The 13507-nt window shown below is 41.4% G+C and overlaps 1 protein-coding gene across 1 annotated transcript in view; it reads right to left on the reverse strand.

Annotated features, from left to right (window-relative positions):
• Positions 1–2732: 2732 nt before the first annotated feature.
• The window catches only part of LOC120531631 (alpha-2-antiplasmin-like), a 30464-nt gene continuing 19689 nt past the window's right edge, over positions 2733–13507 (reverse strand). Inside the window, exons 7-8 of the mRNA XM_039757219.1 lie at positions 8929–9133; positions 2733–4268 (exon numbers count right to left, since the gene is read on the reverse strand). Of these exons, the coding sequence (XP_039613153.1) occupies positions 3928–4268; positions 8929–9133 (546 nt within the window). The 3' untranslated portion in view covers positions 2733–3927. The remainder of the gene's footprint in view (positions 4269–8928; positions 9134–13507) is intronic.

Below are 13507 nucleotides of genomic sequence, written 5' to 3' on the forward strand. Positions count from 1 at the left end.
CCCTAGTAAACTACAACATGGATGGCATCTAAGAAGACTGGCATGAATGATTAGAGTGCAATGTAGAGTAGAGAAAGTTAATGACGGGCATGAAGTGAAAGAAAGACTAGGGCAGCATAAGAAATGAAAATACTCCTGTATATTGAGGGTCAGGGTAGCAGGTAATATTAGCCTAGAATGCAATGCAGTGCGGTAGGAGTTATTGAGAGAGAAAGGCAGCATGATCTGACAGTAAAGACTAAAGGAAAATGGGAATCTGGATGTGACAGCGGCAATCTGGTAGCACAGTGTGACATGTGAGACACATAAAAAGGAGGCACAGAATGACAGTGGAGATGATGGACACATGAGTGCAAGCTCTGCCGAGTTTTGGGGCAGCAAAGAATAACAGTCAAGAATGAATGGAAGTGTGTATCAGGGCAGGACAGCATGTTTAATGAGAATGCATTACTGTGAGAATCAGAGTGGCAAAGAATGACGGGCAATAATGCAGTACAGCATGGCAGGTGTCACTGTAGAGAGGAGGACAGCAAGGAACGACAGGTGAGACTGCAGTAATGTGGTAGTACAGCATGATACGGGAGACTACAGTACAGAGAAAAAAGATAGCAAAGGATGACAAATAGGTAAAGGACAGTCAGGGCTTCACAGGTTTACAGAAGGGAGTGCGATACAAAGGGCAGCAAAAAATGACAGTCAAGAATGAACGAATATAAATATCAATCAGAGCAAAACAGCATAATTGAGAACATATTATAGTGAAGATCAGAGTAGCAAAGAATGACATTTGCGTAAAAAGCACATGGGGTTATGAGTGCAGCATAATGTCAAAAAAAAAGCCACAAAGGACAGAAATCAAAAATATAGGGAAAAAATGTATCAGGGCAGAACAGCATGTTAATTGATAATGCATTACTATGAGGATCAGAAGAAAGACGGCCAATAATGCAGTACAGCATGGCAGGTGTCAATGTAGAGAGAATAGCAGCAAGCAATGACAGTAAAGACTGAAGGAAAACTGGAATCTTGACGCCAATCATCGGCAGAAATGTGGTAGTGCAATATGACACGCAGGACTACAGTACTGACCCAAGCTTACAAAGAATGACAGATAAGCGCAACAGCAGGGATTGGGCTGCACAGATTTACAGATGGAAGTGCAGTTCTGTGGAGGAAATGACAGCAAACAATTACAGTTGAGAATGAAGGCAAATATCGATCAGTGCAACACAACATGCTAATTGAGAATACATTACTGTAAAGATCAGAGCAGCAAAGAACGGCAGATAATGCAGAACAGTGTGGCAGGTGTCACTGTAGAAAGAAGTGCAATAGGGAATGACCATAAAGACTGAAGGAAAATCGGAATCGAGACTTTGCAGCATGGACGGTAGGACTGCAGTGACGTGTCAAGAAGGCTTGCAATATGCAACAGGTGAGACTGTAATACATTGCTGATTTGAGGGGGACAAAGGATGAAAGCATGGAACATAGGACAGTGAGGGATCAGGACATCACAACTTCATAGGCGAGAGCGACGTTGCTCTGGATGAAGGCACGGGGATCAGGGCTCAGATGGGTGAAACTGTAGAGTATCAGAGATAAAAGCAACGTGAATGACAGTAAATCGGGGATCAGGGGAGCGCTGTGCAAAGAATTAAAAGTGTGGCTTGTTGCATCAATAGCGACCGTTAAAAGTACAAAATGGTGGGAATAAGGACCGGATAATTAGCAATAAGAGCGGAACCATAATTGAAATGGACAGCATAAACCAAAAGTCGTGACGGCGGTAGAGTGACAAACAGGGAAGTGTAGCGCGACAGGCAAGACGGCAGTGTAGCAGCCATAGTTGGGGAATAAATACTGTATTGAACAAAAGCTGAGATGCAGTAGAAAGAAGGTAAGTTAATCATTTTGGGGGACATGGCCTTGCACTTTTCAGAGTTAAGGCTGCGGCGATGAACAGACTAGATTGAACTATAATGGAAATGGTACAACCAGGACAAAAGGTCGCGACTACAGCAAAAGTGGACATCACGGATGAGGGTCAAGAGGAAAGAGTGACGGAGTAAAGTGCATTACAGTGGGCATCGGCGAAGCTTAGTGGAATGGGTGACAGTGCGACAGAGCTGAGAAAGAGACATTGCAGACTGGCAGTCGAGACTGAGGTGGACTTTAAATAAAGACAGAACTTTGACAGTGGAGACAGTTGCGTCAGGGTTGGCATCATTACCGTGAGCGGCTGAGTACATTGGAACAAGCACCGCAGCATGACCCCTCATTTCTAACAAAGCCACCTCTGAACTTTAATAATGGCCTGCACGACTATCTGAAATGGCTGTTTTGTTTATCACTGCCACAGAAAAACCTGTAATAAAAATAATTATAGCGGACAGTTTTTTCTGAAATTACTGGCTTACTGCTTTCTCTTGTGACTCAGTGTTTAACGATAGCCTGGATCCCAGAGCGCTGGTGCGGAGACTTACCGTCAGTTGATTTACATAGACCCGCCCGCTTTAATTGTGGACACGCCCATGCACCTCTCCTGTGCCACATTGCATAGAACAGACAGAAGTGTTAAAAACGAGAAGAGAACACCACCCACAAACATATACACACACAAGATTATCTCAATGCGGGAAGAAGTGAAATCGGTAATACTTCAGACACTGGCTAACCCGCTTGACACTCTTAACAACAAAAACAGCGCGTCGTTCTTCTTAATAAAACTAAAGAAAGACTTTATTTCATGCACATCTGTGGAGCTGCATCTTTTCGGAGCTTCAAATTATTCACAATATGAAACACTCTGTTCTTTCACATGCTTGTGTGAGGAATAAGTAGGCAAGTGCACGTTGATGACTGTGGGTTCACCCAAATGAAACAGGCAGCCAGAGATACAAGTGGAGGTTGTCAAGCTGTTGTCCACATCTTGCTCTGGACCAAGTGGCATTCTGGGTTTTGCACTTTGCACAACCCTGCAGACATAAGCCATCCATCTCTCCTTGTGAATGACAGGGGTGCACAAAAGAGGTGGAAGCAGATCTGGTTTGACATTTGACCCCTCCTAGACTGCTGAAGTTCGAAAATGGCAAATGGTCTCACGCCACAGCCTCCTTCTCAAACCACCCACCACCACCACCACCACTTGGCCTGACACTGTGACTGAATGTAGAGAGACTACTACTGGACAATGGGCATGAAATGGAATGTTTCAGATTAGAGAGACTAGTGGTTAGATGTCACCATCACACTCCATCCCTATTTTGTAATGCTTATGAGGACACTGACCATTTGTCTTGCCCATCTAAACTTACTTAAGATATGGAGACATGTTGTCAGTGGTCACCAAAACCATCCAAATTCCATTTCACAATGCTTCAAGTGGCTGCTGGGCATTTGTCTCTCTGATGGACTAAACTCAAGCCAGAGACAATAGTGACAGGTCAAAAAGCTGTAATGTCTCGGATTAGAAAGACAGGTTAGTGGTCACAACAATCCCCCACACTGATTTTCACAAATCTTCAAGTGACAGATGAAGACCCTGACCACCCAGACTCAAATCAAACAGACTAGTAAGACAGTTGGTCACCCAACCCCCATTTCACACCATTCCATGTGACAAATGACCACTTCCCCTTTCTTCAAAAATAAGCAATATTTGATTATTAACCCCTTCCCTTTCCCATTGGATTAAATTGGTCAAAGGCAGATGTGGACACAGAGAGGTGACCACTACACTTCTCCTGCTGGCAGCATTGAAGTGTCCCAAATATTTCTCCATACAAACTGTCCATATTAGATTGACCTTTTTTCTTTTCTTTTGTTATGTGTTTGCCTCCCAACTGGTTGCTATAGTGCCTGTAAACAGTAGAGATGCAGTCCTGTAAGGCACACATATCCCAAGGTCCTTTGGTGTGCCACATCCTATTTAGGCACCATTTTGGAAGGCATGAACTTGTTAAACGTAGGTGCAAACTTTTCTGTTTCATAGTCTCCCCTTTTGTTGAGTTTGGCATTGGGGTTGGGGTTTGTCACTACACCCATGAAGATGGGCACATAGGAGGCATCATCAAGCAGGGCAAACAAGAAAGGCTTGTTGACACTAAAGTGGTCAAGAGAGCGGGAAATGGCAATGGAAGTGGCAGCGCTGGCTTCAGCACCCTCCTCGTTCATCTCCAGAGTTGTCTTGTGCTGCACGCTGGACACAAACAAGTGGCCCGATGCAATCTTGCATAGCTGTGGCTTTTTGAACAGATCCTCGAGGCCTGTAAAGAGCAGAAGAGACATACAATCAGACTGTTAGCTGACAGGACCCAATGTTGATACTGAATGTGCCAGCCTGAGCAAAACTCAAATAAATAAACAAACAAACAAAAGAAAGTGGCCAGAAGATGGACAAATCCAACAATCCAGGGCCGCACCTTCACCAGTGAGGTTCAGAAAGGTGGCCTGTGGGTAACGGAGACTCTTAGTGTGTCAGCTGCATTGATTATACAAGGCTCATGAGTGTCACACGTGCTTATCAGAGAAGCTTGTAAATGACAGCTAAGGGCTCGTTTATACTTCACGCTCAGAACGCAGACAAGCACGCATCATGGCTGCCACATGTTCCCAGCATTCATATGACGCACCTCCCCTGAGCAGGTCCTCAGAAATTAACGCGAGACGTGCGCGAGTTGCAGTACCAGCAAAAAGTCGGGGACGCAGTATGATAAAAGTCGGAATGTGACATCAGACTCTGTTTGCTATCTACATGTGAGAGAAAGCCAGTTTGAAGATCCTCCGGGATTGATGTGCGTACTTGAATGGTTCGATGTGGTGAAGCAAAATGCTGACATACAAATACATTCTTGGTGCTTATATATTCAAGCGTTGCATATTCCAAAATGTAACGACACGATACATTTTAAAAATCTCACATACCATCTTCTGTGCAGTCTTGTTTTTTTTAATTTTGCACCTGCACAACGACATCAGAATGTATAGCAGCATATTTGAGCCATAGAAAAAGAAATTAAGGACATAGTGAAAAGGTTTATTTTGTGATTAAAGTGTAAACTTTAACCTCGGAGTTTATCATTAAAGTAGACCGTCGTAAACGTCATCTTAAAACCGATCCAGTCTTTAAATGCTATGTGCTTCTGGGGCTTCCTCCTGACCTGAAAGGAGCAATTGCCACACACAGAACACATTACATTTACGACATTCCAGCTCTCTGCACAGAATCCTTAGATTTATACTTGATATCATTTCATGATGAAATTCATTACAGTATGTATGCTACATTTCACAGATAAGTCATTAACTTCATTTAAATAATGAATATTGATAACCGGCACGGTGGCAGAGCCGTAGCGCTGCTGCCTCGCAGTAGGGAGTCACGTCGCTGGTATTCCCTGCCTGGAGTTTGCATGTTTTCCTGGTGGGTTTCCACAGTGTGCTGCGGTTTTCTTCCAAAGACATGACGCTAGTGTATGCGTGCTCTTATATTCATCTTGCGATGAGCTGATGCCCCATCCAGGAATTCAGTTTTTTTCTCGCGCCCGATGCTTGCTGGAATGGGCGCATCCCTGAATTGATGGATTTAATCATTAAACATCCATCCTTTTCAGAAATATTGTGGCAAGGTGTCCTCGGAATTTAATGGATGTTTCATGCAATTCACAACACAGCAAAGCCGAACGTTTTCTCACCGTGATGATATCTCACAATGCCACCTGATGGAATCTTCCAGATTTACGTACACGCACAAGTATGAACATTAAAACGCTCGCGTAGCACTAACATCCATTGCAGCATGTGTCACGTTGCATGAAGTATAAACCTGCCCACACATTGCCAATCAAAAGTATTAGCCTCCTTGGAAGTTTTCACATTTTATTGTTATGCAACATTGAATCACAGTGGATTGAATTAGCCTTTTTTCACATTGAATAACAGAAAAAGACTCTTTAATGTCAAAGTTTACATCTTGTCAAAGGATTACATCTTGCCTGAAGAAGGGGCCTGAGTTGCCTTGAAAGCTTGCATATTGTAAACTTTTTTAGTTAGCCAATAAAAGGTGTCATTTTACTTGACTTGTCACTAATGTCCAAGTGAAAAGAGATCTCTGCAAGGTGGTTTAAATTAATAACAAAAATAAAACAAAATTTTTAATTGATCACCTAAGTATTCACCCCTTTCTACGAGACACACCTAAATCAGCACTGGTGCAGCCAACTAGATTTAGAAGTCACAGAGGTTATTTCAATAGCGATCGCATGTCTGAGATTTCAGTTGACTGTAGGAGAAATGTATCTGTATGTCGAGGGTCCTGCTTGTGGCAAGTCAGCATCATGGCTTAGCCTACACAATGAGCACTATAAGCACTTCCATGAAAGGTGATTGAAAAGCACAAGTAGAAATGGATACAACAAAATATCCAAGTCACTGAATATCCCTTAGAGTCCAGTTAAATCAATCATTAAGACACAGAGAGAGTGTGGCACAGCTGATAATCTTCACAGAGTACGCTGTCCACAAATCTGAGTGTTCATAGAAAAAGAAGACCAGTGAAGGAACTCTGAAGGAGTTATAAGCTATGGAGACTGAGATTGGAGAGACTGCATTCAGCAATTGCTGCCTGGGTGATTCACTTGATTCGGCTTTATGGAAGAGTGGAAAAGGGAAAGTAACTTACACACAACATATGAATAAGCCAGAAGGCAAATAGGACACTGAAGTCAGCTAGAAGAAGGTTCTATGGTCTGATGAGACCAAAATTGAGTTTTTTGGCTATCAGACCAAACATCATGCTTAGTGTAAGCCAAACACCACACATGATCAAAAACACACCATTCAGGCTGTGAAGAATGGTGGTAGCAGCATTATGTTGTGGGGATGATCCCCTGCAGCAGGCCCTGGAAAGTCTCTAAGGCTGGAGAGTAAAACAAATACAGCAAAATACAGGGAAATCTGGATGGAGAACCAGATGCAGCCTGAAAAAAACCTACACCTTGGAGGTTTTCCAGCAAAACGTCAAAAATAAAGCCAAAGATACACATGAATTTCTGAAAAACCACAATATTAATATCCTGACCAAGTCAAAGTCCAGATATCAACCTAATTGAGGATTTGTGGATTGATTTCAAAATGAATGTTCTCACATGATCCTCGGGCAACCCGACAGAGCTTAAGCAAATTTGAAAAAAGAATGATAGGAAATTGCAGGGTCCGGATGTGCAAAGCTGATAGAGACCTGTGCTCAATTGACTCAAGGTTGTCATGGCTGCCAGTTGTATATTCTCTAAATACTGACTAGAAGGGGATGGATACTTATCTGGCCACCTTTCATGGAACTGCTTGGAGTGTTGATTGTGCCGGTTAGGCCATGGTACTGACTCACCGAAGTTGGTGAATCCACATACAGGAGCACTTCTACCTGTACTGCAGCCAATTGAAACCCCTCCACTACAGACATGTAATATCCATTTAAACAATGACTTGGCTTAAAAAAACCAACCGGTTACACCAGTGATGATTTAAGTGTCTCACATTGAAGGGAGTGAACAGTGCTTTATATCTCTCTATTATATAAAAAACAATCCTGCGATGAGACGAGACTTTTTGAAGAGATAATTTCAAGTCCCGTGAGATGAGACTTTGGCAATGAGATTTTTTCAAGTCACATCCTCCGCTCAACCATATTCAACCATGCACATGGACCTTTCACCACTCATTCGTGTGAATGCTTTTGACCGACACAGTTCCTGCTCTCTCAGCTCTTATACATTTTAACGTTTTCCTCACTTTAAGTTCCCAATAAAAGACGACGTATTATGTCCAAATCTTATTGAAGAATTTCAAAATGAAGGGTTATCAACAGAAGAAATGAGTACACAGGCAATCCTAGCACCAAGAAACGATGAAGTTAAACAAAGTAATGGCAAAAATGTTGATTGGTTACATTGCAAATTGGTTAAATGCGTATCAGTAGACTATGGTGATCGTGCGGAAAATGAAAACATCAACTTACGATATCCAGAAGAAAATCTACAACCGTTAACACTGTCCAGTCTTTCACCACACAAATTACTGTAGAAAGAAGGATGTATCCAAGAAAGGTAATGTAGTACATCTTCCATGGAAAATATTAGAATTCGAGATATTCGTTTTATTTAATAGAGAGAAAGAAACAAAATTTAATCACGGGCAGTTCTACGTTGTGTCGTCACGATGTAAGTCCAAACACAGAATCAAAATTCAATGCGGCATTGACGAAAATTTAATTAAAAAAAATTGTTTTTACTGAAGCTTTACAGTAAAAGTGTATGTTTAAAAAGTATTTGCACATTAATTTCAAATCCAAATAGAACAAAATCGCATAACACAAAAAAATAACTAACGCAACATGAAACATAATTTACTTTCAAATTATTATGTTTTACTATTTTTTAATATGGTTAATTACTCGCTGTAATATAAAAGTTAGTTCTATTATGCATATGTAACTATTCCCATTAAAATAACAATCTGTTTAAATTGTACATCTGCATCCCCATACACGAGTAACTGAACTGCAAAGTGGCTGGCGCGTAGCGAGAGATCCATTTTATCTTTGAAATTAACCAGTACATTTTTTGTTGAACAATGTCAAAATAGCCAAATTCAATCCACAGTTTTAACATTGTATAATAACAAAATATGAAAACTTCCAAAAGGGTGAATATTTTGTATACTGAAAAGCACTTGAAGGAACCCAACAGTTTCAAAGAGAGACCCATCAGATAAATTCGTGGTTGGAGCCTGCAGGGGGCCTGGGTGGGCCAACTTGGCTCTTACAAGAAACCAGACAGCTGGACCCATTGGACTGTCCTATGGGTGTCAGTCGAGTTCATCAGGTCCCTAATTTGCAGAAAATACAAAGATACAAACTGGTTTTCTTACCCATGGCAGTGAGCACCTCGGTCATTTCCTGGCTGTACTCCAGATTCAGCTTAGGGATCTTCACTTTAAGATTTCGTACTTTGGGTAGTTTACTGTAGAAATATTTGGGAGACAGTTTCTGCGCCAGGGCAGAAACATTTACTTGTCCGTTATGGGGCAAGACCACCATTAGACTCATGCCCTCTTTGAAGGGGAAGCTTGCTATCTGGAGACAAAGCAGAGAATGTCAGTAAATCAGCAGTCTGCAATTCAGAGTTGATAGGAGACCTGAGCCCACCCATATGCGACTTCTCAGAAAGGCTCTCACAGGACATGAGACAAGCTCAGTTACGCCTACATATCACATTAGCAGTGCGCAGCAGTCGGCAGCTACCTCTCAAAGGAATTTAGTAAAGTAGGTACACTGTGCATTGAAGGAGCAAACGTGATGGCATTGCATTGAGAGCACAGAACAGGAAACTGTTTCTCTGTATTACAGAAATGTATCATTGAATAAAGGAGATACCCTTAATTAAATCATTTAAGAAAACTGTTAATCTCAATGTCTTTAGATCTGCATATACAAGAAATAGTTGGTTAGTTTTTTTATTAGATTTTAAGTATTTAGTAATTAACGCTTATGATTGGATGAATGACAACTACCATTAGCATAGTTCTGCCATTTCTATGATTAGAAAAGCACCTTTCAGAACAAAATTGCAGATATTTTAATTCACCCATCTTATATGCATTTTATCCCACAGAGCACTAGCGAGGAAAAATCCCCCTAAGGTGACCCTGCAAAGGATTAAACAGGCTTAGAAAATGGTATATGCATTTTAGAAATAAATGGTTATGAAAGCTTTTGGAAGGTAAATTATAGGAAAATGCTTGCAATGGTTAATGAAGAATCAAGTGAAGAGGATTCCATCTGTGCTTGGAAGTCAAGTCACTTTGACAGTATGAATTGTTGATCATTTGCTGAACTCCATTTGCAAAGCATATTTTGTTTACTTCAAGCATGGCTGCAATGTGCCTTTGTTTCAGTGATTATTCTGCTCCTTAAGAAGCCATCTTATGCCATCAACTGAGATGGTGCCAACAGTGTACTGAGAGTATTGAGAAGAGGGAGCAAACAGTACGTTGGCAGCGTGAGCCTAACCATTAACTTTACCCTTGCTTATTTAAGTGCAATTGATTCATTTACAGCACTGAGATTTTGTTACATAGAGAAAAAAAGTCAGTAAACATAATTACAATAAAAGAGTCTGAAAATCAAAGTGGTGCCAATAAAAGGCAGAATGTCTCTCATTCATGACATACAATAAATGTCACGCTAATTACTGTTTACGCATTTGTTTTGAACACACTCTAAAATGAAGTCAAGTAATCGAAAAACGATATAAATGCAAGTTCTTCAGTGAATTTCACTGGATATAAAGCATAAAAAGTACAAACCAGGGTGGCACAGTACTTTGTGCTAATGCCTCATAGGTCCAGTGACTTGGGTCCACGTGCCACACGCCCAGTCACTGTCTGTGTGGAGGATGCATGTTTTTGACTCAACTGTGTGGGTCTCGTCCCAGACAGGATAACAGCGATTCAAATCCTGGCCCCAGGTAAGTGTGCCTTACTGGGTCCTACAATGGACTGACTCCCTGGCCAGGTTTGGTTCCTGTCTTGGACCCGATGCATTGGAATTGGGCTATACAACTCTGAAATGAACACAGGTGTCGAACTCCAGGCCTAGAGGGCTGCAGCAGCTACAGGTTTTTATTCTAACTCTTTTCCTAATCAGTGACCTATTTTCACTGCTAATTCGCATTTTAATAGCCCTGTTAGAAGGATTCAGTCCTCTGAATTGATTCATTTCCTCATTAAAATGCAGCCAAACAGAAATGAGACGTGAAAGAAGCCATCAGATGACTGGCTAAACTGGGGCTTTAAACTCTAACTGGCTTCTTAATGAGAAGCCAATTCTTGCTGTTAATTAAACTCGTTATTTAATTCCACGGCTTGTTGTTGCTCTCATTCTGCCACAGCTGACATTTCCAAAACTGTTGATTTTCTGTTTTTCATAACAACATCGTCAAAGTGTTTTGGTGAGTTGAGAGACCAACCTTACTGAGACCTTCACCTTTCTTTGTTTTCAGATACTGTGTGATGTGGCAGCTTGTTTTGTGTCTCATTATTATTTGATTGCTAATGAAGGAAAAAGAAAAAAACCAAAGGGCTTGAGTCAAGTTAATTGAAAGAAGTAATTAGCAGCAACAACTGGTCACTAATTAAGAAGGTGGTTAGAATGAAAACCTGCAGCCCTCCAGGACTGGAGTTTGACACCCCTGATTTAGAACATTAAGCAGACTGTAGTGGGACTGTGGGTGTGCAACAGTGGACCCAGTGATAGCCTGGCACCGTGTCCAGGGCAGTTTCCAGTCTTATACCCTGTGCTGCCAGGATAGGAGCCTTCCCCACTATCCAGAACTGGACTGAGAATGTTATGCTGCAAGTAAGAACAATTTAGTAATCCAGACTTGTATACTGAATATTGATGTTAAATAGAATTATAACAGAACCAATGGAACACACAGGCCTCCCAGGATTGAAAGGGGTGAAGTGCACTCATATAATCATAACAGTGAATATGAATTTTGAAAATGTAGGCACCATGTATTGGTTGAATATTGTGTTTTATTAGTAAATGGTGGGGTGTATAGATGGAGTAAAGTATCTGCACTAGGGCTGTAGTTCAGGACATCACAAATAGCAGTATTCAAAAATGTTATAAAGGCGATTTAAAATGTATTCATTCAAAGAAAAAAGTGGTAAAAATGTTGGCATCAAAGCATAAAATTAGTACTGACTTATACAGTAATTTTGAATAAATGTGTACCAAAAAGAATAAAAAGTCATTATTTTTACTCACTGAAAAGCGGCCTCTTCCATGGCTGTCTTTCTATTATAATCAAAAAAGCAGCATGTCCATCGTGGCTTTGTTTTTTTGCTTTTAAATTCTGTCTTTTTTTTTTGTCTTTTTAATTTCAAAAAGCAGTGAATGTCAATTGATGATTGGCATTGCAGAGTTAATGGAAAAATGCAGCTAGCATTTTTCAAAATGGAAAGTTGTGCATTTTAGATTTATGTTCACATGTGGTGCAAACAGTAACATGAAGTGCGTGCTTAACCGAGTGCATGACAGTTAAATGTCATTTGACAGCTGAATGTCAAAGCATAGATTATGTCAAATATAATATCATAATAGTTAGTGATTGGTAACATTGCATAAAGCCACTTTTGGACTGATACATGTCGCAGAAAATTTTCCATTTGAAAATAAGTGGTGCATGGGTGTCTTTTGCAAATGCGGTTTGCCTAAACACAACCCCACCATAAGAGATAAAGAAGTACTTGTGCACTGCGTTTCTCAGGAAATGTTTGTGAATGTGGCCATCAGGAAGTGAACCCAAGTCACACTGTGGAGGGCTCCACTGTCCTGTTCATAAGTGGAAGGGGTCAGGACTTTGACACTATTTACTTTATTATAAGCATTAACTGATCTATTATCAAACAGCCTAAACTTACTGCATTCTTTACTCTTAAATGTATGCAAAACAACATTATCCATACTTTTTGCAATTTATTTAATTTGTAAAGAGTTAATAGTCCATTTACTCAATCTAATGTAATTCATAATATGCAAATATACAGAACTTATTCCAGATATTAACAGTCACATCAGAATAATCCAATCCACAACTGTAGCAGTAACTCAGAGGCTATCTTGACCACCCTCGGTACAGTTTGGGAGTAAACACTGGTGGAGTGCCAGTCGATCAGAGTGCTCCCTCAGACTTACACCTGCAGCTTTGAATCACACAGCGCAGATTTAAAGTTAAAGTTCAACCTGATAATACACAAGTTTTGGGGGGGATGTGGGGGCCAGCAGGCTGGAGTACCCAAGGAAATATTTGCCCAGACATGAGGGTAAAGTGCAAATCTCTTCAACTACGTAGCTTTAAAATGTGTTTTCATATTAAGTTAGCTTAAGACTCAACAATGAACACTGGCAACTGTCACTACAGTAGTAGTAAACATTCAGGCACCTTTTACACATCCCACTTTATTTTTGTAAATGCTAATTGTGTATTACAATGTACAGAAATAAGCCATGTCTAATCTGTGCCCCTCCTCCTTGAACCGTCACCTTATCGTGGTGGAGGGGTTTGCGTGTCCCAATGATCCTAGGAGCTATGTTGTCCGGGGCTTTATGCCCCTGGTAGAGCCACCCAAGGCAAACTGGTCCTAGGTGAGGGATGAGACAAAGAGCGGTTCAACAAACCTCCGATGAAGAGCAAAAACTTTGGACAACGTTTTCCCTTGCCGGACGCTGGTCACGGGCCCCCTCTGGAGCCAGGCCTGGAGGTGGGGCTCGATGGCGCGCCTGGTGGCGGGCCTGCACCCATGGGGCTCGGCGGGCACAGCCGAAGAGGTAACGTGGGTCCTCCTCCCCATGGGCTCACCACCTATGGGAGGGGCCAAGGAGGTTGGGTGCAGTGTGAGTTGGGTGGTGGCGGGCGGGACCTTGGCGGTCTGATCCTCG

Source organism: Polypterus senegalus, chromosome 6 (assembly GCF_016835505.1).
Source record: "Polypterus senegalus isolate Bchr_013 chromosome 6, ASM1683550v1, whole genome shotgun sequence".
NCBI lineage: Eukaryota > Metazoa > Chordata > Cladistia > Polypteriformes > Polypteridae > Polypterus > Polypterus senegalus.